Raw genomic sequence first — 20450 nt, 5'->3', positions numbered from 1 at the left:
TGATGGTGGATAGTAGTGATTTGAATATGTGATTCGTATTTCATACAAGATTTCGCTAGCTAAAGGCTGTTTTCACATGAAAAAGGGATGTAGCAGAGTTTATTCAACTAAAGAAATCTTGTTATGTAAAGAAATGTGTAGTAGGTCGTAATAAATTGAATAAGGCAAGTTGTGAACAGCAACGTTAACATCGAAATCTACTTTCAATTCGAATGAGAAAAGGATTTATTTAAATAAGTTTATCTTTAGCGGAATGTAGAAAGTGCTTAATAGTTTGAGCACTACGACTTGCTCATATTTTTATGCCAATTATTAGTTTAGGACATCGGAAAGTCATGTTTTTTAATGAACAAGTTTTGAAAAGAATCAGTTTTGTAATCCAGGAATGTCTTCATGACAGACGGTTTCAAATTATTTGCTGTACATTCTTTATTCTCTAAAAAAAGTAAGCTTGTATAATTCAGTTAGTTGTATATTGTTTACAGTTTGATATAGACACTTTTTAAATCTTTAAGAAAATTTTTAATATGTTGGAAAAAAAGATCATTACAATTTATATTGTTAATTACAAATTGAATAATTTTTAATACCAAATTAAAGACTGTTTTCAGTTTCAATAATTTAATTGATTTCTTTGGAATATGTTTTACGGTACTTTAAGTTGGCTTTCGTTCCGATGGTGGTTCTTTGGAAAAAATCCTGATAGAAATTAGCATTAATGATTAGAACTACAAATTACCGAAGGTACATAGCTTATTCTCTCGAGAGTAAACATAAACCAGTAACAGTTCCTTAATTCCCTCTCATTGTTTGTATAAGTTAGTCATGTTTTACAGATCCCAACTTCAGAAGAAGGATAGCGGTTCGAAAGTATATGCAGGTTCGAAGAGGATACGACAGTTCTTCATTGTTTTTGTTAGGGTTCTCTGTCTCCCGGTGTCATCCATCAAATCGTTCTGATTGATGAAGGAGTTCGGAGAGACTGCACCAAGCACATTAATATTTTGCCGGCGTGGAATCGGTGCAATTAGCCGGCTCTTATCTGCGCGAGGCCAGTTAGTTAATGATTCTGGTCGGGTCAGCGAAGAGGACAGTTTTTTTCTGAGATGAGCTACAACCGGCATAAACCAGGAGCTTCTGACTGCTGGATTTAGTGGCACCGCCGACGTATGCTGTTTTGGGAAAGAAGAACCAAACCGTGGCAAGGATTCTGTCAGTGACAAAAAAAGAAGAAAATCATCAATCAGCCGCATTTAGCAGTTTGTCAGACGAGAGTGTGTCCCCGAAGGAAAATCTGGGTGGAGGTGAAAGGGCATTGGCGAGATTTATGGCGAGGCGACCGGGACGGGGGAAAAGCACAAACGAACGAACGATTCAGGATTCACACCGCGTACAGCGTGAGTTCCCCGAACAATGGCTATAAAAATAATGGTGCAGTGGAAATTCAATTCCAAGCCCTCGAGAACGCACGGGACTCGTTTCGGGGCGCCCGGAAATCCGTGGCTTCGGCCGGCCTTGGCTCGTTTATATCCGACGGGCCCGGGAGAACCCCTGAGGTGTTGAACGGCGGATTATTCGCATAATTCGGCCGCTCGACAGGAATCGCATGAGCCGTTCGGGAAAGGTATGAATATAGCGACGAGGGTATCCGGGGTCGAAAAGGACCTCGGCAGGGCTGTCTCGGAGTCGGTTGTCAAGGATGCTGTCAGCCACCATTCGCCCAACTCGGGGGACGCTTTCCCGGCTGCACGAAGCGCAGGGCCCTGTTTCGTGGGGTCCTTTTTGTCGTTCTGTACTTGCCACGCGTACACCGTCGATGTAAACCGACCCTGCAATTCAAACCGTCCTCCGGCGCTGGTTTGTCGAAGCCGGCTGGCTGTCTGGCTTGCATTCTGTTTGTTTGCTTCGGATAATTGTGATGAATTGAGGTTTCGCGCTTACCGAACGGAGTGACGTAGCCATTCTTCCGAGCGGGGAGTTAGCGGACAGGTTGGCGAGTTGGCAGATTTAAAGGGCGACCGAACTGGAACTCCACCATTCCTCCCTGGTCAATTCTTTGCAATCACGCTTTTCGTACTGCACAGGGGGTTGGATTGCTTTGTGCGTTTGTTTTGCTTTCCAAACCCGACAAACGTCAACCTTTGTGCGGGCTGACAGTCCGTTTTTCCGATACGGCAATGAATTTTAGATCTCGTCCTTTCCGACGCTTGGACAGAAAAAAAAGATTTAGGCAAGTTTGCGGTGGTTTTTCTCTGCTCTTCCTCCGTAACTTCGATGTCCAGGCGCATGATTTGCGCAACGAATGGCATGACATTGCGATTGGAAGCGCTGATTAGACGCTACTTATTATTCCCTGCAATAGTTGTTAACACCCATATTCGGTGAGGTCACTACGCGGACTACATGGAAAACACATTTAATTTCAATTGTTGGTGTTTCATATTTTATTCGTTTCATCCATTCATCTTTCTCCGCTGTTTCATCTATCCTACGTTGCTTGGCTAAAATCGTGATAAAAATATTTGTTTGTTTTTCGTGTATATGGATACTTTATAAAACGGTCGAAGAGCACTTAATAGCTAACCTCCTAAACTGCTAAAATCTATCCGCTTTGTATTATCTCGAAGGCATTTCATATGTTTCGAAAGGATTGAAACACACGGACGCGTGTTAGTCGATCGGCCAGAGTAAAAACAGCACAAATCGTACTCGATTTTTAGTCTCGTCCCATCGATCAAGGGAGAAGGTTTTTCCCGACAAGTTTTAAAACAAGCACTTTAAACATCAACAGGAAAAACGAAAACGCGTCCGATCAGATCCTTTATCCTGTTTGGTTCACATAGTTGAGGTCATTTAGTTAACTTGACTAGTTGCATCAGACCATTTGGTTGAGAGAACATTCTCCGGCAGTAATTACATCACTTCGTTTCAAGTAAATGCATTCTTATTAGAATTAGTTTTCTTGAAATGAAATAAGAAAGTTACTGCATCGCATAGAAACAAATAAGTATATAATAAACCTTACATTAAAAAATGTAACCATATTGGAAGATAGACAGTTTCTTTAAATCAAACAAAGAAAAGAACTAGAGTAAGTAACTAATATTAAAAAATATAACTAGAGTATAAAAATTAAAGAAACACATTTTGAACAAATCGTAAAATTATCAATAAAATAAAATGAAGTCTTGCAAATAAAACTATTTTACGTAAAATAAAAGTATAAACATTTAACTAAAATTAGATCTTTCAGTGAACAAAATATTGTTAAAAAAAATAAGGTACGAAACTGATACTAATTATTTGTTCCAACATGGTTGCATTAAAGAGAATAATATGTCGAACAATTGCATGCACCATCAGATAACTACACTGGGATAAAATGTCCATTGCCTTGGCATGAATGCTAACTCTTTTCCACTCTGCAAAGCCTCTGAATGAGCCACGCAAAGCAATCGAAATCCTATCACCTAGAACAACTTTTTCTTCCACTTAACTTTAGCAACATGATACCTCTAGGATTGCTTTAGAAAATGTTCCTTTTCTTTCGTATCACCTGTGGAAACTTTAGGTAAACATTGGGCTGCCATTTTCCAGCGGGATGTCCCGCACGCTAGACAACAGTCGCACCGCCAAACTCGTCGAATATTCCCGAGTCGAGTGCGGAGTATGCGCCATCGCCGCCATTGCTGTCGCGCCACGGTGGAGTCTGGTTGTAGAAGCTGCTGTTGAAGTGCATCGCCTGTGCGCTTCCCGAGGGAGAATGTCGCTGGGCGGGTAGGTCGGAAGCGCCCATTCCTGGATGTCCGTAGTTGGCCGTCTCGTTCGGAAGTCCACAGGTTGTTGTCGGCATCTGAGGGTAGTAGCCATCACGGTTGTACGAATGCGGCACCGTTGGAGCTACGGTGGAAGGCATCGGTCGAACGTTGCTGTGTAGAGGTTGTTGCGGGAGATGGCACGCATGTGTCACTGGAGTGTGTCCAGCTGGGTGTGGGTGAGGTCGTTGTTGAGGTGCTGCCTGTGCAGGATATGCTGGGGGATATGTTTGTTGTGCTGCGGGAGACCGTCCACCGTAGGCCACATCGAAGGCACCACGGAACAGGTGATAATTTTGCTTGGAAAACTGTCCAACCGGTTGAGCTGTTGCCGTCGGCACGAAGGAGTTGCCTTCAGCAGCCACGGGACCGCCCATCGTCGAGCCGTACTGCTGCATGCTGCTGTAGAAATCGCCCGCCGTAAACGGCTGCGGTCCTCCCAAGCCCCAATGGTGGTGCGCCGTCGACGGATTGATGAACATCGCATCGAACAGGTCCTTGTTGATGCGCTCGCCGCTCAGCGTAAGACTCTGGAGCTTCTCTAGGTCGAGCTCGATCGAACCGTCCAGCTCGAGGAGGTGCACCAGCGAGAAGATGTAGTTGTACGCAAACCGCAGCGTCTCGATCTTCGTCAGCTTAGTATCCTCGGGGAACGTGGGCAGTGTCAGGCGTAACCTCTCTAGCGCCTCGTTGAGCGTATGCATCCGATTCCGTTCGCGATCGTTCGCCTTCAGACGGCGCACGCGCTTGATGCGCATCACCTGCATAGGACTTCGGTTGCGCGTGATCCGGCTCTTGCCCATGGCGTACTTACGCTTCGGTTTCGGCTCGACACCGTCCTTGTTCTCTTGCGGCGTGGGTTTGACCGGGGTGGACGTCTTCACACCGAGACTTGGACAGAATGATGCTACCGAGTCGTTGCCAGGTGTAGGCGCCACCGTCGCCGCCTTATCCTTAAGCGACTGGCGTCCTCGTTTCTTTGGCTGACCTTCTGCTGGCATCGGTGGAGCTTGTTCCAACGCTGGTATCACTCCGGTAGGATGCACACCCGGAATCTGTTGTACTCCCGGCGTCAGATGTTCAAATACCAACTTCCGAGGACCGACATTGGTGTAGCCGGAGAACGGTAGCTCCCCAGGACACGATTCATAACTCTTCTCGAACCCACTGTCCTCCGACGTGTATTCGTCGAAGTCCTCAAACGAACGATCATCGAATCCACAGTAAGAGGACATTCTTGAGGGTCTCAACGACTCCGGAGCTCACCGGGAGCCTCTAAGTTCTCAACGATCCTCAGAATTGCACGATCACTCGATGTTTTTTTTTTTGCTTCACAGTTCAAGTGTACAATCATACACAAAGCATAGGCACACACTCTTGCGTTCAGGCACTGATTTACCATGAAGAAGTTTTAAAGGTTTAAATACCACTGTAATGTCGCAACCGACTCATAGTACTGCGAGGGAAATCATGGAGAAAACGGATCTCTTTGGTGAGCACTGGTTCGCCACCCGTACTCTACCGTCTACGAACACCAACTAAGCGTCTACCAGCAAGGACGGGGAAGTTTTATAACTTACCCCTGGAAAACTGGTACCGGGTACAAACCCCGGCACCAAAGGATCCCTTCTTCCTCTCGCTCACCCTCCCGAGTCGGACGTTTGGGCGTCCCCTCTCGTATTGCCCTTTGTCCCACCTTCGTTCCCGTCCACCAGAGGTTTGTTTTCCCCGATTTGTTTTCCGAACCCTACACGCTGCTAGAGTTTTTCGTACATTTTCTCTCCATTTCGTTCTCGCTTGTTCTTCTATATATGTGCTTGTCGCTTCGAAATCGGTCCCTGTATCGTCCTGCTCACCCTTTCAACTTCGCAGGGGTTGTTTGGCAACCCCTCGTTAGGATGGATCGTGCCGAGCTGGTGCTTGCGTGAGATGGAAAATCGTTACAAGGGTAGTTCTCTTCGAAGGACCTCCGTTCGGCGCACCATTCACTTGTTGGTGGAGTGCTCGATTGTTCGCGCGCCCGGTGACATGGACGCTGCTACAGGTCAGTTTCCGGGAGGTGGTATTTTCAACCGGTTTCCCCGGTCGAATGGGTGGTGGTTCGCGCGGTGACGTCTTCAAGAGCAACGAGTTATGTTTAAAAGTTATATGCTTTAATATTTTAATAACTCCGAGAAATGCTACTTTTGGAACAGAAAGTATCAAACATGAAATTAGTTAAAATCGTTGAGATTCAAATATGAGCATTAGTAAAGCATGTTTTGCCCACAGTATATGTAAGATAAATCTTTTTCTTTAGCATGAGATTGTTTTAGGTTTCCGTAGTGTTGTACACATATGAACTACAAATCATGTAAAATGTTAAAACTACATTTATCCAGAGCACAACGCTAACCTTTTTCGGGGTGTTATTTATTACGACAAGCAGGAAAAACTTACTCGCCGATTCCCTCCACCAGCTCCGGCGAGCATCAATCCAATTTCCACCAATTGGGTGGTGAGGAAAATGTCCTTTTGATGTGTTTTCCCCCAACACCCAACCAACGGCTAGACGTTTCATTTTACGAATGCTAATCACGGCCCGCGTTTCAAGGAACCCCCGCTTTGTTTGGGAAGTTCGCCCTGGCTTGGAAAAATGAACTTGAAGCTGTTGAGGCTGGTTCGGAAAACGATCACATCTCGATCTCAAGATGCCGGATAGTTTTTGCCGGAGGGGACATTTTTTCTTCCCTCCCGCCACGGGGCGGGAGTAACGATGCATTATCGAGCCTTTTTCTGCGGAGAGAGGGCTGCTAATGCTGTTGCTAATCTTGTCGGATTTATCTCGGCAGCACTTTCGCCCGCCTTGTGCCTGCGTACCGGGATAAACCGGTGGTAGCTATTGAATTTTAATGGAACTGCCATCCCATTGCGAAGTGACAAACAATTTGTAAATCGACGGTAGAGATTAGTCCATTCGGGTGCTGTCTGGAAGTTGAGACGACGAAGCGATGCGGTTCGGTAAGTGACATGTTTGTACAGAAGAGAAATTCAATAAGCATAATAACAGTTTGTGGTCATTTATAAATTGTATGTGTACGCAGAAAATCAATCAAAATTCTTTATTTCGTAAGGACATATAATTCTAGGGTTACAGTAGTTCCGCTTTTGATAATATGCTTCTTTAAAGGAGATTACTTTCTTTTATGTTTTCCTTCTTTTGGTAAGGTTTAGGAAATATTTTGACATTTTACTCAGCAATGTTGCTTTCTTCTTCTTCTTCTTCTTGGCGTAACGACCTCTTGGTCATGCCTGCCCGTTAAGGGCTTACGAGACTTGTTTCCCTGTTGTAGTACGTGGATAGTCAGTCCTCTCGTACAGGGGAGGGTCCGGTCTCGGTTGGGATTCGAACCCACGCCGTCGAGGTGGGGAGCCCCGGCGCTCATGGGCCGATTTTCTAACCGGCGCTACCGCTCGGCTGTCGCGGACCCCTAATGTTGCTTTATAATTGCATAGTTTGAAAAAAATGGAGTATCACTTACGGTTAAATCTCCAAATAAAGTCAATTTATTAAATGTTTTCATATTCATCTAACTTTGACTTCATATTCTGATAAATTTATTCAAGCTTATTAAGTGTTTTAAACTGACCTAACTTGCAATTTGTTATTTAACATATTTGTAAAAACAAAAAAATCATAACAATTAATTTAATCATTTATAGCTTCTTTAGTCATGCTGTTTGTTTAATTGTTTATCAGTTTCAATCTATGAGCGATATGATAATATTTTACTGTCATACATAAGCTTAAAGTAATATTTTGTTTAACACTACTTTTATCACCTCGTTCATGTAGGCTTTAGCAGAAAATATTACAAGAACGTTTTTTTCACTAGCAAACAATTAATTCTTGAGGAACTCAGGATTATCACATTCACATTTCTTAAACAAATTTGGTCATCTATTTTTGATATGATTTAGTAGCAAATTACTAGCACATAATGTTTCCTTCAGGCCTTTTTTCCGTTTTATATTGTGAAATCATTGACAAAATGTTTTACTTTTATTCAGATTTCGTCCTGTTCCAGTCCCATGCACTGGCATCGTTTGAACACGGTCGAACAAATATGCGTAAAATTTGCAACCCGGTACAAGTTCCATAAAAAATGTGTCCTTTTTTCATCAACCACGGCACGAGTCCTGACAGCAATGAATCAAACGATGAAACACAATAGATACACCCCGAACCCAAAAAAAAAAGTGCCACGAATCGTTCGTTCACCCTTGAAAAAGAGTCATCCGAAGGCGGTGCCGGATCAATGAAAATTGTTTGTTCTTCAACGGCCCCGCCCGGGTTTCGGAGCTATTTTATGCTGCATCATTTCTGCAACCCCTTTCGATTGTGCGTGTTTTATGTTCGGATGGCAATGTCGCCCGGGGTCAGCACTTTACGCTGATCGATGCTGATCGATGAGTCGGTACGATTCCATTTTTCCGGACGCGCTGACAAAAGTAGGCCACCGTTTGGTCGGTCGGTCCTTTTGAACGTGGGTTTTCCAAAGGTGTTCCATCCGGTATCGAGATCCAGGTTTTCTGTTGTGTGAACCCTTTGATGGCAGCGGGCTTTTTAGCACGCTTTGCCAACCTTACGACCCGCCGACAGATTGATTCGTTTCGGAATGTTTCTCGCCAAATCAATTCAAATCGGGTGTGGCACTTTTTTTTGTTTATTTGTTCGAAGTGCAAAAGATGTCCTTTTCGCAGCCGCTTTTTTCGGCACCCGCCCGTTTAACCCGTTTCCGTTGTCCCAAAATGGGACTCGGTTCGGTGGCGTAGCGAAATTTTATTTGATTTTATTGATGGTGCACATATTTTTTTACACCCGAATCGGCTAATAATTGAAAGTGATAAATTGAACGGCAGATGCTTGGTAAAATGTGGATGTTGATCACCGTTTCGTGGGCGAGTGGTTCCTGTTCCGAAGTTCTTCGAAACCTCTTTGAATCTTCCAAGCAAAAGAGTTTACGAGTGGATAAACAATGCAAAGGGATTATCCTTCTAATCTGGATTCGCTCGCGGAAGGACGATTGTCTCAAGTTTTGCTGCTTTCTTCAGAAGCAGTTTTCTTCGAAAGATATTCGGGATGTTTTATTTCCTTTTCTGAAAGGATTGAAGTGAACTTTTGATTTTCGGACACTCTTGACCGCCTCGAAGGTTTTACAAAACCCAACCAGAGGAAGCACGAAAGATGAGTCGCTGAAAGCAGTTGAGCGTTGGTCGAAAACGACAATCGAACAGGCGTTAAAGCAAACAAACAGCCACGGATAAACGGGTCCTGCTGCCGATCCGTTAACTAAGTGAGGACACGTGCGAAGCCAAACGATACATTGTTATTCCTAAACTGCTACGGTGGGTTGGACGGACCAGGAAGTCTTCGGGGGTAGCTCCCCTACAAAGTTCTCAACCCTGCCAACACCGAAGCGATGGTAGCGAAACCACTCGCACGTGTCCTGATGGCACTACAGTGAGAAGGATAATCTGCACCGAAAGGAACGGAGTGGAAGAGTTGGACCGGAAAACGGAAGCAGTGTCAGAAAGTGCAGTGTCAGGCTTCCGAGAAGGAGAGCAAAGGAAGGAAACAATTATCCGACCGGGGAGGATCATCCTGCGGATCGGCGGAAAAGCATGTGGGCAAGGTCGTGGACCTGGGTTGATTATTGTTATTATGGTTTGAATTCCTGGGAGGATACACTTCCTTCCGGAAGCGCATTTGCATACGCAAGAAATCCGATGCAAGGGTAGCAATTAGTTCTTGTGAAGGATAATTTTCACCAAAACAAAAAGTTCATATGAAAAAGATTATCTTTCGGAAAGGACCTTAAATATTATTTTTATTTTTCTATAGGAAAATTTTCGCCAAAATGTTGCTTTAAAAATTTGAAATGGTTTAAAAATTATTTCATTAGAAGAAAACAATTTGTTTCTTAATCAAACTCTATTCAAATATGCATCGCCCCCAACACCCCCATGGGACAAACTATCATGCAGTAGTTTATTTGTGTACTACCGTCCAAAACGACTAATAACTTTTATTCCACCTCTCGATAGCAATCAACATAGCAAACAATACGAAAGGCAAGAACACCTGTGACGTTCGTGCGTAGGTGTAAAGCTGACCCACCGCCACCCTCACCATCATCATCGCCATCATGCCGCTAATGCAAACATTACAGATCATAAATGGAACATATGCTCGATCTGCTCACCGTAGCATTGGCTTCGAATGGTAAACATACGGTGGGCAAACACAGTCAAACCTTTCGCGTGCTATGACACTCTCCCGAGTTGGAAAAACTTATTTTTTCGTCATAAAAAAGTTAATAGTTTGTGTCACTCATGGCGTGTGACGTGCTTAATAGGAAAGTTGAACTTTTGCGTTTTCTATTTAAGTAACAGCGATATTACAGACACATTTGTTGGAGCATTTTATATACTTGTGTGAACACATACAATATGGAGGGATGTGTATAAGAGCTGTTGTTGTGTAACTCTTCAAAGTATAAACTCATTTAAATCGTACAATTTGAAATATTTATTTCTGATAATTTTTTGTCAATTTTTTCAAATAATTTTTTTTCATTTTCATCAAAGGTGTAAAACTTAATAATAAAAATATGGGTCAGTTTATTACATACTTTTGTACCATGATTTATCGTAGAAAATTACCAAAACCCAAGTATTCAGAACATAATGTAATTAAATAGGTTTCTTTTAAATTGCTTCTTCATGTATTTTTATCAACGTTCGTTTTGAAATTATTAATTTTTTAAGTCTTGTTAAATTAATCACAAACTGATAAAATATATAACGTAAACTTTCTTTGTGTGTATCATGAAATGTTTTGCATACAAAGATTCAATTGCATGTCTGAATAATTCGCGGTTTCTCCTTTATGTTTGAAATTGATATTCCTTTTCTTTCGATGCGAACATTTTTCTAATATCACAAATATATCACAAAATATTTTTTGTGCAATATATTTTTCACGGAAAAAAGGAACATTTTTCTAATATCACTTATATTTACTTGTCGGAATAAAAAATCCACAATGATTAAAAATGCAAATGGGAATTAAACGAAAGGTCTTATTTTCTTCGCACTCCTTAACGCCTCACGATCGCTCAAGTGGTTGGCCACAGAATCGTTTCGCTACAGACGAAAACGGCTTTCCACCCTTGATAGCCCGTTGTTTAATGACATTCGTTCTACATTACCCTTTTGAGCTAATAGTGATTGTTCCAAAACCAAAGGCCTTAAAACCCAAACCAAAATCGTACCAAAACTAATGTATCGTCGTGTGTAGCTAATCGTGGCTGGAATACGGAATGCTCGTTGATGAAAATTAATTTGCATAATATTTATACATCCATCGTTTTCTCGCACCTTTTCACTTCCCTCTTCGGTATTGCACGTTTCCCTCCGAGACTTTTCACGTCCAGTTTCGGGCCAGAGTATCGAGGCAACATTGTCTTCCCCCACGAGGAGCAAAGATCCATTCTCTAGAGCAACGCATCAACACATATATACACACACAGTCACACGTTGGGCCACTTTTCCTGGCCCATTTTTCCGGACACCTCACTATCATAGCATTTTGTTCCCCCGAGAGAATGCAACGAGCTCGGGATGGCGTTGGCCCATAAATTATGCGTTGTTTTGTCAGTCGCAAATAAACATGAAAAATTTAATTTATGCAAACGATTTCGGTTCCATGGACTGATGAGCAGCGCATACCGGATTCTTCTCGTTAGTTCTCGACCTCCGATCCGTTCAACAGAGCTTATTTCTGCCGTAAGGATGGCTGGTGGAAAACATTTGCAGCGAATCAAGCGGCGGGAGACATAAAACAAATGAAATTCTTCATCATTTGCTAACGATAAAGAAATCGAAATGCATTCGGTTTATGTTATGTTTTTTTTTTTTTGCTTTCGGAATCTAGTGTTACTGTTCTTTTCCCTTTCGAGCCTATCTTTTTCGTGCGGAAGGTTTGATGTCCAACGAGGGATAGATTTGAATAACAATCACATTGGTAATGAACCTTTTGACTTTGGAGAGGCAATTTTTCATTAGCGTAAGGAAGCGTCCAGAATCAACCGAACCGGAGTGGAAAAATTTAATTAAAAACGCTCAACCACAGCCACCTTATCCGTCGGAAAATGGTACACAAGGGAGGAATCCGGATTTTCCGACCTTTTGGAAACTGGGAGCGTTCGGTTGAGGGAAAAACGTAGGGGGCGTCAATGCACAACAATGATTGCGTTTGGCTTTATGATGAGGAAATTAAATGATAGGTTACATTATCGGTTTTTTTCAAAGGGAATTTGTTGATATCGCATGAAAACACTATCGAAAGACTTCAATGCCGGTATGAATTATAATGAGACGAGCCCGTGCATAGATAATTTAAATTAACGAGTCGCCCAAACACATTTTCATTCTACCAGAGTAAATGCAACAAAAAATATTTAGAATTAAGAATCGTCATAGTATAACTAAAACAACATCAATAAAATAAAAAATCCCCATCAAAATCATGTAATGAATGGCACTAATCCGGCACGTATTTGAACTGATAAATACTTTAAAATAACATATTTTACAACACTACCCGGATTATTCCTCATCAGCCGCTCCGTAAACATACAACCCGTTACAGATCACTACAATTGAATGGGAAGCACTGGAAGGGTTTGTTCGATGTTTTGTGTGTCGGTAAAAAAAGATCGGAATCCGTTCCGCCACGTAGTTGTATGGATTGTATTTTCCTTCCGGGTTCCGCCTGTGATATGTTTTGCTTAACCTCACTGTTACTGTTTCGTTCTATCGGTTACCTTCACCGCTAGGCTGTAAAATGTGAATAAAATTCTAATTACAAGCCTTAATCCTGTCACCCGGCGCAAAACCCGCACATCGACGCGACGGTAATGAATACATTCACGGGCTAATCCTTCACTTCCTGCCGCCCGGTCGGTGCATCCATCGGGCATCGCGATCTCCTGGCGCTTCTACGAGGCGCTCTTCCGGGAAAGGGGTTGGTTCTTTTTTCAATTTTTCACTGCATCGCGCGCGCGACATGAAAAAGTATCAAAATAAATGCTACACTTCGATGAACGATGGAAGGGTGCGCAAACAAGGGTAGGCGCATAAGGGGGAGTAAATTATCAATCCCCTTTTTTTGTTGATGTTGTTGTTGTTGCTACCCCTTTCCACTGGCGGTAGAGTAAGTGCTCTAGTTTTCGTAGCCAGCAAATGTGGATTTTAGGTGTAATAAAAAGTTCCTGTTTTTCTTTGCTGAATTGATTTTTACGGAAAATGTGAAACCTTGAAAAGTTGAAAATCTACGAAAATTCTAGCGAATATTCTGTTAATTTATAAAATTTTCCAACACCAAGGAATGTTTGTGACAATTTAACAGAACGAGTAGTTTAAGTTTCCATTGAAAAGCTATCAAAGACACCGTTGATATCGCATTAAAAATCCTTCCACAAAACAATCCAACGAACTTTTCAACTAACCCAACCCAAGGCTACTGTAAACACGCGTTTGTTGTACCAAAAACTACACGTGTTCCGGAACGGACATCCCCTATCTGACTTTCTCCTTGATAGAGGATCGCTTCCCTGTCCCCCTGGCCTCACCTCACGATCGGTATTTGAAGAGTCCTCTTCCTCTCAGCTGCCCGTACCGTTGAACGTGTGTATGTTTTTCATTCCTAAACCAATCCTTCTCCCTCTCTCACTTTCGCGCGCACGAGCAGGATTTTCCTCCGCCGACAGTTATTGCTACTCTATCAAAAGTTAAACAAATGCAGCAGTAACCCCGAAACGCAAACCCTGTGTGCAACCGTTTGGCAACCCCTTTTTTGCCGGAGGGCCTCTACGTTCTACTCGCATTGTCCCAGTTTACCAGTTTAAAGTTGTGAAAAAGTAAAACCCGCCTGCACCGGCTCGGAAGCGGAGTGGGCAAGGAAAAATCGACCATCCATCCCGTTCACTGCCCGGTTTTTCCTACCTATCAGTGGATGTAGTTTATCTCCCTTTTACTTGAATGCATCCCAAAGGGAGAGAGGGTTGAGATATAGGGTGTAAAAAAAATAATGTCATAAAATCACATAAACCCGCCGCCGGAGCATAAAATCGTTCAAGTACAACAAAGGCACACACAAGAAGAAAAAAACCTCCGCACCGTTAATGTCGAAAAAATTATGTTAGTTTTCCCGACCGCCGCGCTTACTCCTCCACGAGAAGGACACATACACACACGCACACACACATACTTGGGACAAGATCGAAATGCAAAAACAATTGCTGCACTGTTTTTCCCGGGTTTTTTTTTTGTTTGGAAGCAAAGGGCTAATCGACTGCATTGGGGCATCGTTCGAATGTGGGTAGAAGTTTTCCACCTCCCTCGGGGCATAACCCCATGCAAGGGGACAAGAGGAAACTTGAACTAGGGGTGTGGCGGAGGGGGAAAAACCCATAAATTTCATCGCAATCATAATCGGTACCCGGGGGTACGTCACGGGACATGCGAAACGGGTTAACGGATTTCTGAAACTGCCGAAGGATATCCTTTAATGGTGATGGTGACCAACCCTGCGAACGCCATCATAACCGCGGTGCATCGGATTTGCACCAGAGAGGCATTGAAACAATGATAGGAGGAAAAATAAAAAGAAATCAAATAATTACGATTCCTCAGGACGCGGTGTGTGCACTGGACGCTAACGAGGACCTCTTGTCGTGTCCGTGGACAGTTTGACGAGATTATTGTCGTTTGATGGCGGTAGGGTCGAGCTTAGACATCGCTTCACGAGGTGCCAACTAGCAATAACGGCTAAAACGTTGAGAGACAAGGGGAAACCCGACAATATTTAACTTGAGTAAAAAAAACTTAAAGCTTGAGTGTAAAAAGGACGATTTTTGTATTGTTCAAGATTACGAAAAATGTGGGTGGCAAAAACAAAGAATAAATTTATACGATGCTAAACGAAGGAGGAAATTTAAATGGTAGTTAATGTTTATAGCTGATAGTACGGCGATGTTTATCAAGCCTATCATTCACCCCACACTTGGGCGATATTCAATTAAGCCATACAAATTGGTAGCGTTACGATATTATGTACACTAGCAAACAGTAACTGTTGGTAAATATTGAAAGTATTGCACTGGGAATTTTCCTGCGTTGGCCACCGTTTAGCATAGTGCTGATGGGAAATCGATCCATCATCGTTCGTGTCGTAAAAATAATCCTACGTGGGGAGTGCTAACAGGCACTCCACGGATCTGTGGATTTCCCATTGCACGGAACGAAAGGGTTGCTGAAGATGGGGAGGGGAAGTGATTGTGGTGCAGGTGTTATTGAGGAACACCTTGAAAACACAGTTTAATCAACATAGAAAATATAAGAAGGATTATAAATTACATCTAAATAATTAGGTTCGGAAGATGAAACACGCTTAAACGTATTAAATTTAATATGTCGCATATGCTTTCATAAAAAAATTCCTCGTTTAAAATCCGTCATCCATGCGATCGTTTAAGATTGTTGCATCGAAGCTATTGCAGATAGAGTGGTGTAGAGTTGTATCTAATGAATCTTTTCGTGAGATTCAGTCATATTAATAATCCATCACCCAAGTCTCATTCGAATTGATCAATGTATCTTTCAAAATAACTATCTCAAAACAATCAATCGACTAAATCATAAATCAACAAACTATCATAATTCTTAATACTTCGTCATTGATCAATGAATATCCGGGTATCTTCGTGAATTTTTAGAGATTCATCGACATCCCTTTTTATTATTACCCCTTTGTCATTGATCAATGAATATGCAGGTATCTTCTAGTTTTTTTAGAGATTCATCGACTCCTCTTTTTGAGATTCAGATTCCAAACCAATTAATTCCAAACCAATCTAAATCCGAATCTGGGTTACCCAACTCTATAAAGAAGCTACAAGCAATTTTAGACAAATCTGACAGCAACCGTTGTTGTTTACCGACATTTCCAGAACATCTGTGAATCAGTCGCGTGTGGTTTGTGCGTTAGTGCTTTTGTGATCGAATTTATCGTGCTAGTGAGTAACAAAAATGTCTGATGACGAAGGAAAATTCGATACCATTCTGTTCGCGATGGCAGAACAGCATCCCGGTGGTGTGCCAGAGGTAAATACGACGAGAATGCTACATCATCGAACCGCACATAACCTTACTATTTCATTTTGCCGCCGGTACGCTTTCCTCCGGTCTTCACAGATGCTTGCAACAATCGCCGGATTTCTAAACAGAAAGACTGATTTCTTCGTCGGTGGCGAAGATTGCGATTGGGAAAAACTGGTGTTGAAAATATTCCGCAATGAGGCGAATAAAGCGCAGGAGGTTGCGCGAAAGAAGCGCCAGCAGCGTGAGGAGGAAGAAAGGCGTCGTCAGGAGGTGCTGCGCAAGAAGCGCGAAGAGGAAGAACAGAGTAAAACGGCCACGATAACCGAGCTTACGGATGAGGAGGCCGAGCAGCTCCAGAAAGAGCTCGACGCGAAAAAGTAGGTCTATGGATATATTATTGATCGGTGGTTGCTATGGCTGCGGCACGGCATATCAGATTGCTAACGTACCTACTTTTGTGATTGTAGGAAAAAAGTGAGTGAACCGGAACCCGAACCTTCCAGTAGCGGTAAGGACAGTGAAGATAAGAAAGCAGAAAGTGACTCAGAAGATATAGAACCAGGCGATGAAGGTAAGTTAAAACCGAACCGGGGCAACGGCTGCGATCTAGACAACTATAAATGGACACAGACGCTGCAAGAAATCGAGGTATGCATTATGGGACTAACAATAGCAATCTCCTAACCCCATGGTTTCCCCGATGCTTTTCGGTCGTCTGTCATATCTCTACGCCCTGTACTTTCCCCTCATTTTACAGTTGCGTGTTCCGTTCGATGTAAAGTTCACACTGAAAGCAAAAGATGTCGTGGTTAATATTCAAAGGAAGACCCTTAAGGTCGGTCTCAAAGGTCACCCGCCAGTGATTGACGGTGAGCTGCATAGTGAGATCAAAATAGAGGATTCCCTCTGGCATCTGGACAAAAATACGGTGGTGGTAACTTTCGAGAAGATCAATCAGATGTCCTGGTGGGAGCGACTGGTAACGACAGATCCGGTCATAAATACGCGCAAAATTAATCCCGAATCGTCAAAGTTGTCCGATCTGGACGGATCGACGCGCAGCATGGTCGAAAAGATGATGTACGACCAGCGCCAGAAGGAGATGGGCCTGCCGACGAGCGACGAGCAAAAGAAGCAGGAGGTGTTGAAAAAGTAATGTTGATATTGGCTGATTTCTTAGTGGTTTCCATCGAGTCAATAACATAACCCATATCTCTTTACCCGCCAGGTTTATGGAACAACATCCTGAGATGGACTTTTCCAAATGTAAATTTAACTAAAACCTGCACGTTTCCTGTGGATCTGTGAAAAAATATGCCCCGAGTCTTATAAGAATTATACGGCATTGAACGGTAGTGAGCTGGCTTACGTTCCATTTTTGTTTTGGACCATTTTGTCAGTCGGTTCCGGAAAGGGGGTAGAATTGCGCACGTAAACTTTTGTGGTTGTAAAGGCTTACCATTCATGAGCGCTTTTAGTCGCCCATTCGGCACCCGTTCACGTATTATAATATTTGACTTAAAATATGATATAAGCAATAGAACTTCGTCTTGTTAAACAATTTTCATCAGTAACATCGATTTTTTTATTGCCCAGAGAAAGAAATATCGCATGATTGTAGTTGGTCGTAATTAGAACTCAATTAGTTTCTTTCATGTATTGCTTATTTAAGAAAAAACACATTATTAAAGATTTTCATGTATTGCTTTATCCTCTCATCATAATTTAAATAATTTAATAAATATCACAGAACTGAATCAGTGAAAATCAGGATTGAAAGAGGAATGGTAGAGTAAACAAAGGCAAAGACAAAAGATAGTGGGGGGGGCTCCTTGAAAGGAATTGGGTTTTCGAAGGAGAGGAGAGGATTATATGGTAGGCACTAGTGGAACTGCGCCATCCCAGGCTATGTGAGAGGCACATTTGCCAAATCGTAGGATGTGCAAAACAATGACCCATCCCGACCACTCATTACTTAAATCGAACTAAAACTAACACCTATTGCGTGTTTTATCTTTGTTTCCCTTCGTGGAGAGAAAGATGTGGGACATAGGGGTTGTAGTTAAACCCACGTCAAGGAAATGAAATCATTTAATAGTAGCTTTTTTCTCGAGCTTTTTTCTTTAATGTTAACAGGAAACTAAGAAGGTATACATGCGCCTTCCCCCTTCAAACCGTGTCGGTTTGGGGAAGAATTTGCTTCCTAACGGTAATTGGTCCTCTGCGTCACAGTCGTGTGACACAATGGGAATATATATAGAGGGGTATCTAGTGGCTAAAAGTCTTCTCCAAGTAATTAAGTACAATTTATTCCATATGGCAACGATTTGTTGCAGACCGGCAGCGCTAAATCTATCAGTTTCGTTTGCTTATATCTACTGCGAAAATCCATGTCCATTGGAAGTCCATCGGGGATGGATCCGGGGGTGATCCTCTTGTTTTCCTTGTGAACTTTTATGAAGGAAATGAAATGCTACTTTGGCATTTCTCTTGCTCGCACTGGAACGGGAATTTTATAGGCGAAGGAAGAAAAAAGGAAATCATTAGTTTATATGACCTTAGATGGTTTTTGGCTGACGTTGCTACTTACTTTCGAGCAGAAAAACGGCCGAACAGATACCGATCATGAATATGATGCTCATCGTTACGATCAGTATCGTGATCTGATGGCCGCTGGAACAGATACCGCTCTTCATGACGCGCTGCGGTCCGCCGATCCCGTTCACCATGGTAAAGTGCGTTGAGCTAGCCATCGATACCGAATCCGGATCCTTGCCCTTTAGCGACCGGAACGGCGAAACGAGGCTCGGTGCAGCACCGCCGCCGGCACCGGGGCCACTTCCGGCCAGCTGCTGTTCGCTTCCATTACCGCTGGCCTCTTCGTCGCCCTCGTCGATGGAAATTTCATCGATCGGCACGATCGTGCTGGTAGCCAGCTGAAGCTGGTGCTGCAGCTGCACGTCTTTCCGGTAGTCGATGGCGGCACGATCGGCCGGATGTACACCATCGTCGGCGGCGTCGTCCTCGTCGTCTTCGATGGCTTCGTGCGGCAGGAGGATGTTGCTGTTGTAGCGCGATCGACGACCGAGCGTTCCGTGATGGGGTACCAGCTCGAGCGTCGAGGAAAGGTATCGCTCCAGCGTACGGCTGCTGCCGGCACCTGGCAGCTTGGAGTTGCCGCCGGAACCGGACACCGGTTTGCGGTGTATTTTGGCAAAGTTCTCAAGGTTTGCTACCGTCAGCAGTAGCGACCCGGATGATGCACTCTGGAAAGTCAGTGGAGAGAAGAATACATACAATGCATACCATCAACAAATGTCCAACGTTTTGGAGGATTTCACTTACATGTGTACTATTATTACTATCAGTGGAACCCTGCGATGAGCGGGATCCTCGTTTGGGGCCCTTTCGATGCTGCCCCCGTTCATCCTCCACAACGACACGCTCTAACGTTCTGCTCCCACTGTAACCGCGGCCTCCGGTTTGCCCAAATGTTAAAGGCTTCCCGTACGTCATCCCCTGATGATGAGCCTGGTTTGCCGCCAGTTGCCGGGACAATTTCTTGCTGCGATCGAGCGTGTAGTACCCGTAGTATGCTCCCTTGGCGATGGCCGCCGATTGGTTGTAGTCGTCGAATCGGTGCCGCGCGTCCTCCAACTGGGCCACGTTCAAGCTCGCCAGCTGGTGCACGCTATGCCGGCGCCTTTGTCGTCGATCGTACTCCAGCGACCGATAGGTTGGTTCCACAAAGTACGGCAATCGTCCACCACCACCACCACCGGGGAAGTCGTCTCCGTAGCCATCGTCCAGTTCGGCGGGCTGATGATGGAGGTACTCGCCGTGGTGCATGAAGCTTCTGTTGGCGTAACCTGCCCTTCGCAGCCGGCGGAGGCTGTTGGTTCGCTCGGACACGATGGCATTGGCATTGACGGGGGTATCGAAATAATTATAGGTTCCGCTACCGGATGGCGCAGTGGGCACCATTGCCGGTCCAGGAGCTGCTAGATACTTCTGTTGCTTATGCTTCGCTGGCTGCTGCGGCTGTGGCTGTTGTTGTTGTTGTTGATGTGGGTTGGACTGTGCCGAACTACTGCTGCCAGAGAGGGAGCCTAGTGAGGCTCGAGCGGCCTCCCAACTGTTAGTCATCTGGGGAAGGAAAAAACAATTTATAGTTCAGAAACATTCAGTATACAGGTAGGAGTGTTTTGGTATTTATAAGTGAACATAGTTTGTTTGGTTATTAAATTACATAAACACAATTAAATGTAGATACCAAAGAAACGCATCGAATAATTAAAATTTAAATTAAATTAAAAATAATTTTTACGTAACTGTTAGTCTTCTGAACAAATAGCATGTCAGTGCAATGCTTTATTTCTGATTTCGTGGTGATCACTCGGTCTGGGATTCTTTAACAGAACTTTTAAT

At 43.5% G+C, this 20450-nt stretch overlaps 3 protein-coding genes across 3 annotated transcripts; 1 reads left to right on the top strand and 2 right to left on the bottom strand.

Moving 5' to 3' along the window:
* Positions 1 to 3613: 3613 nt before the first annotated feature.
* Positions 3614 to 5050, bottom strand: LOC131265214 (basic helix-loop-helix neural transcription factor TAP). The gene has a single exon (XM_058267475.1). It carries the CDS (start codon positions 5048 to 5050, stop codon positions 3614 to 3616), a length of 1437 nt encoding a protein of 478 aa, XP_058123458.1.
* Positions 5051 to 15853: 10803 nt separating this feature from the next.
* On the top strand, positions 15854 to 17596 carry LOC131262248 (nuclear migration protein nudC). Its single transcript, XM_058264212.1, has 5 exons — positions 15854 to 16025; positions 16116 to 16399; positions 16490 to 16670; positions 16780 to 17174; positions 17251 to 17596. Exons 1-5 carry the CDS (start codon positions 15951 to 15953, stop codon positions 17300 to 17302), a joined length of 987 nt encoding a protein of 328 aa, XP_058120195.1. The 5' UTR covers positions 15854 to 15950; the 3' UTR covers positions 17303 to 17596.
* An 899-nt stretch (positions 17597 to 18495) lies between these two features.
* On the bottom strand, positions 18496 to 20168 carry LOC131265640 (uncharacterized). The gene is made up of 3 exons (XM_058267925.1): positions 19368 to 20168; positions 18613 to 19288; positions 18496 to 18521 (listed from the first exon to the last, which is right to left on the bottom strand). Exons 1-3 carry the CDS (start codon positions 20166 to 20168, stop codon positions 18496 to 18498), a joined length of 1503 nt encoding a protein of 500 aa, XP_058123908.1.
* Between the last annotated feature and the right edge of the window lie 282 nt (positions 20169 to 20450).

This window comes from Anopheles coustani, chromosome 2, assembly GCF_943734705.1.
Source record: "Anopheles coustani chromosome 2, idAnoCousDA_361_x.2, whole genome shotgun sequence".
NCBI lineage: Eukaryota > Metazoa > Arthropoda > Insecta > Diptera > Culicidae > Anopheles > Anopheles coustani.
This window is presented reverse-complemented; position numbering and strand designations above follow the sequence as displayed.

Excerpts from the sequence above, each read along its gene's own strand:
- LOC131265214 (XM_058267475.1), bottom strand. The coding sequence starts at position 5,050 with ATGTCCTCTTACTGTGGATTCGATGATCGTTCGTTTGAGGACTTCGAC.
- LOC131262248 (XM_058264212.1), top strand. The coding sequence starts at position 15,951 with ATGTCTGATGACGAAGGAAAATTCGATACCATTCTGTTCGCGATGGCA. Across the intron at positions 16,671-16,779 it reads AGACGCTGCAAGAAATCGAG|TTGCGTGTTCCGTTCGATGT; the intron begins GTATGCATTATG and ends CTCATTTTACAG. Across the intron at positions 17,175-17,250 it reads AAGCAGGAGGTGTTGAAAAA|GTTTATGGAACAACATCCTG; the intron begins GTAATGTTGATA and ends TTTACCCGCCAG.
- LOC131265640 (XM_058267925.1), bottom strand. The coding sequence starts at position 20,168 with ATGACTAACAGTTGGGAGGCCGCTCGAGCCTCACTAGGCTCCCTCTCT. Across the intron at positions 19,289-19,367 it reads ATAGTAATAATAGTACACAT|AGTGCATCATCCGGGTCGCT; the intron begins GTAAGTGAAATC and ends CTGACTTTCCAG. Across the intron at positions 18,522-18,612 it reads GGCCGTTTTTCTGCTCGAAA|TGCGAGCAAGAGAAATGCCA; the intron begins GTAAGTAGCAAC and ends TTCCCGTTCCAG.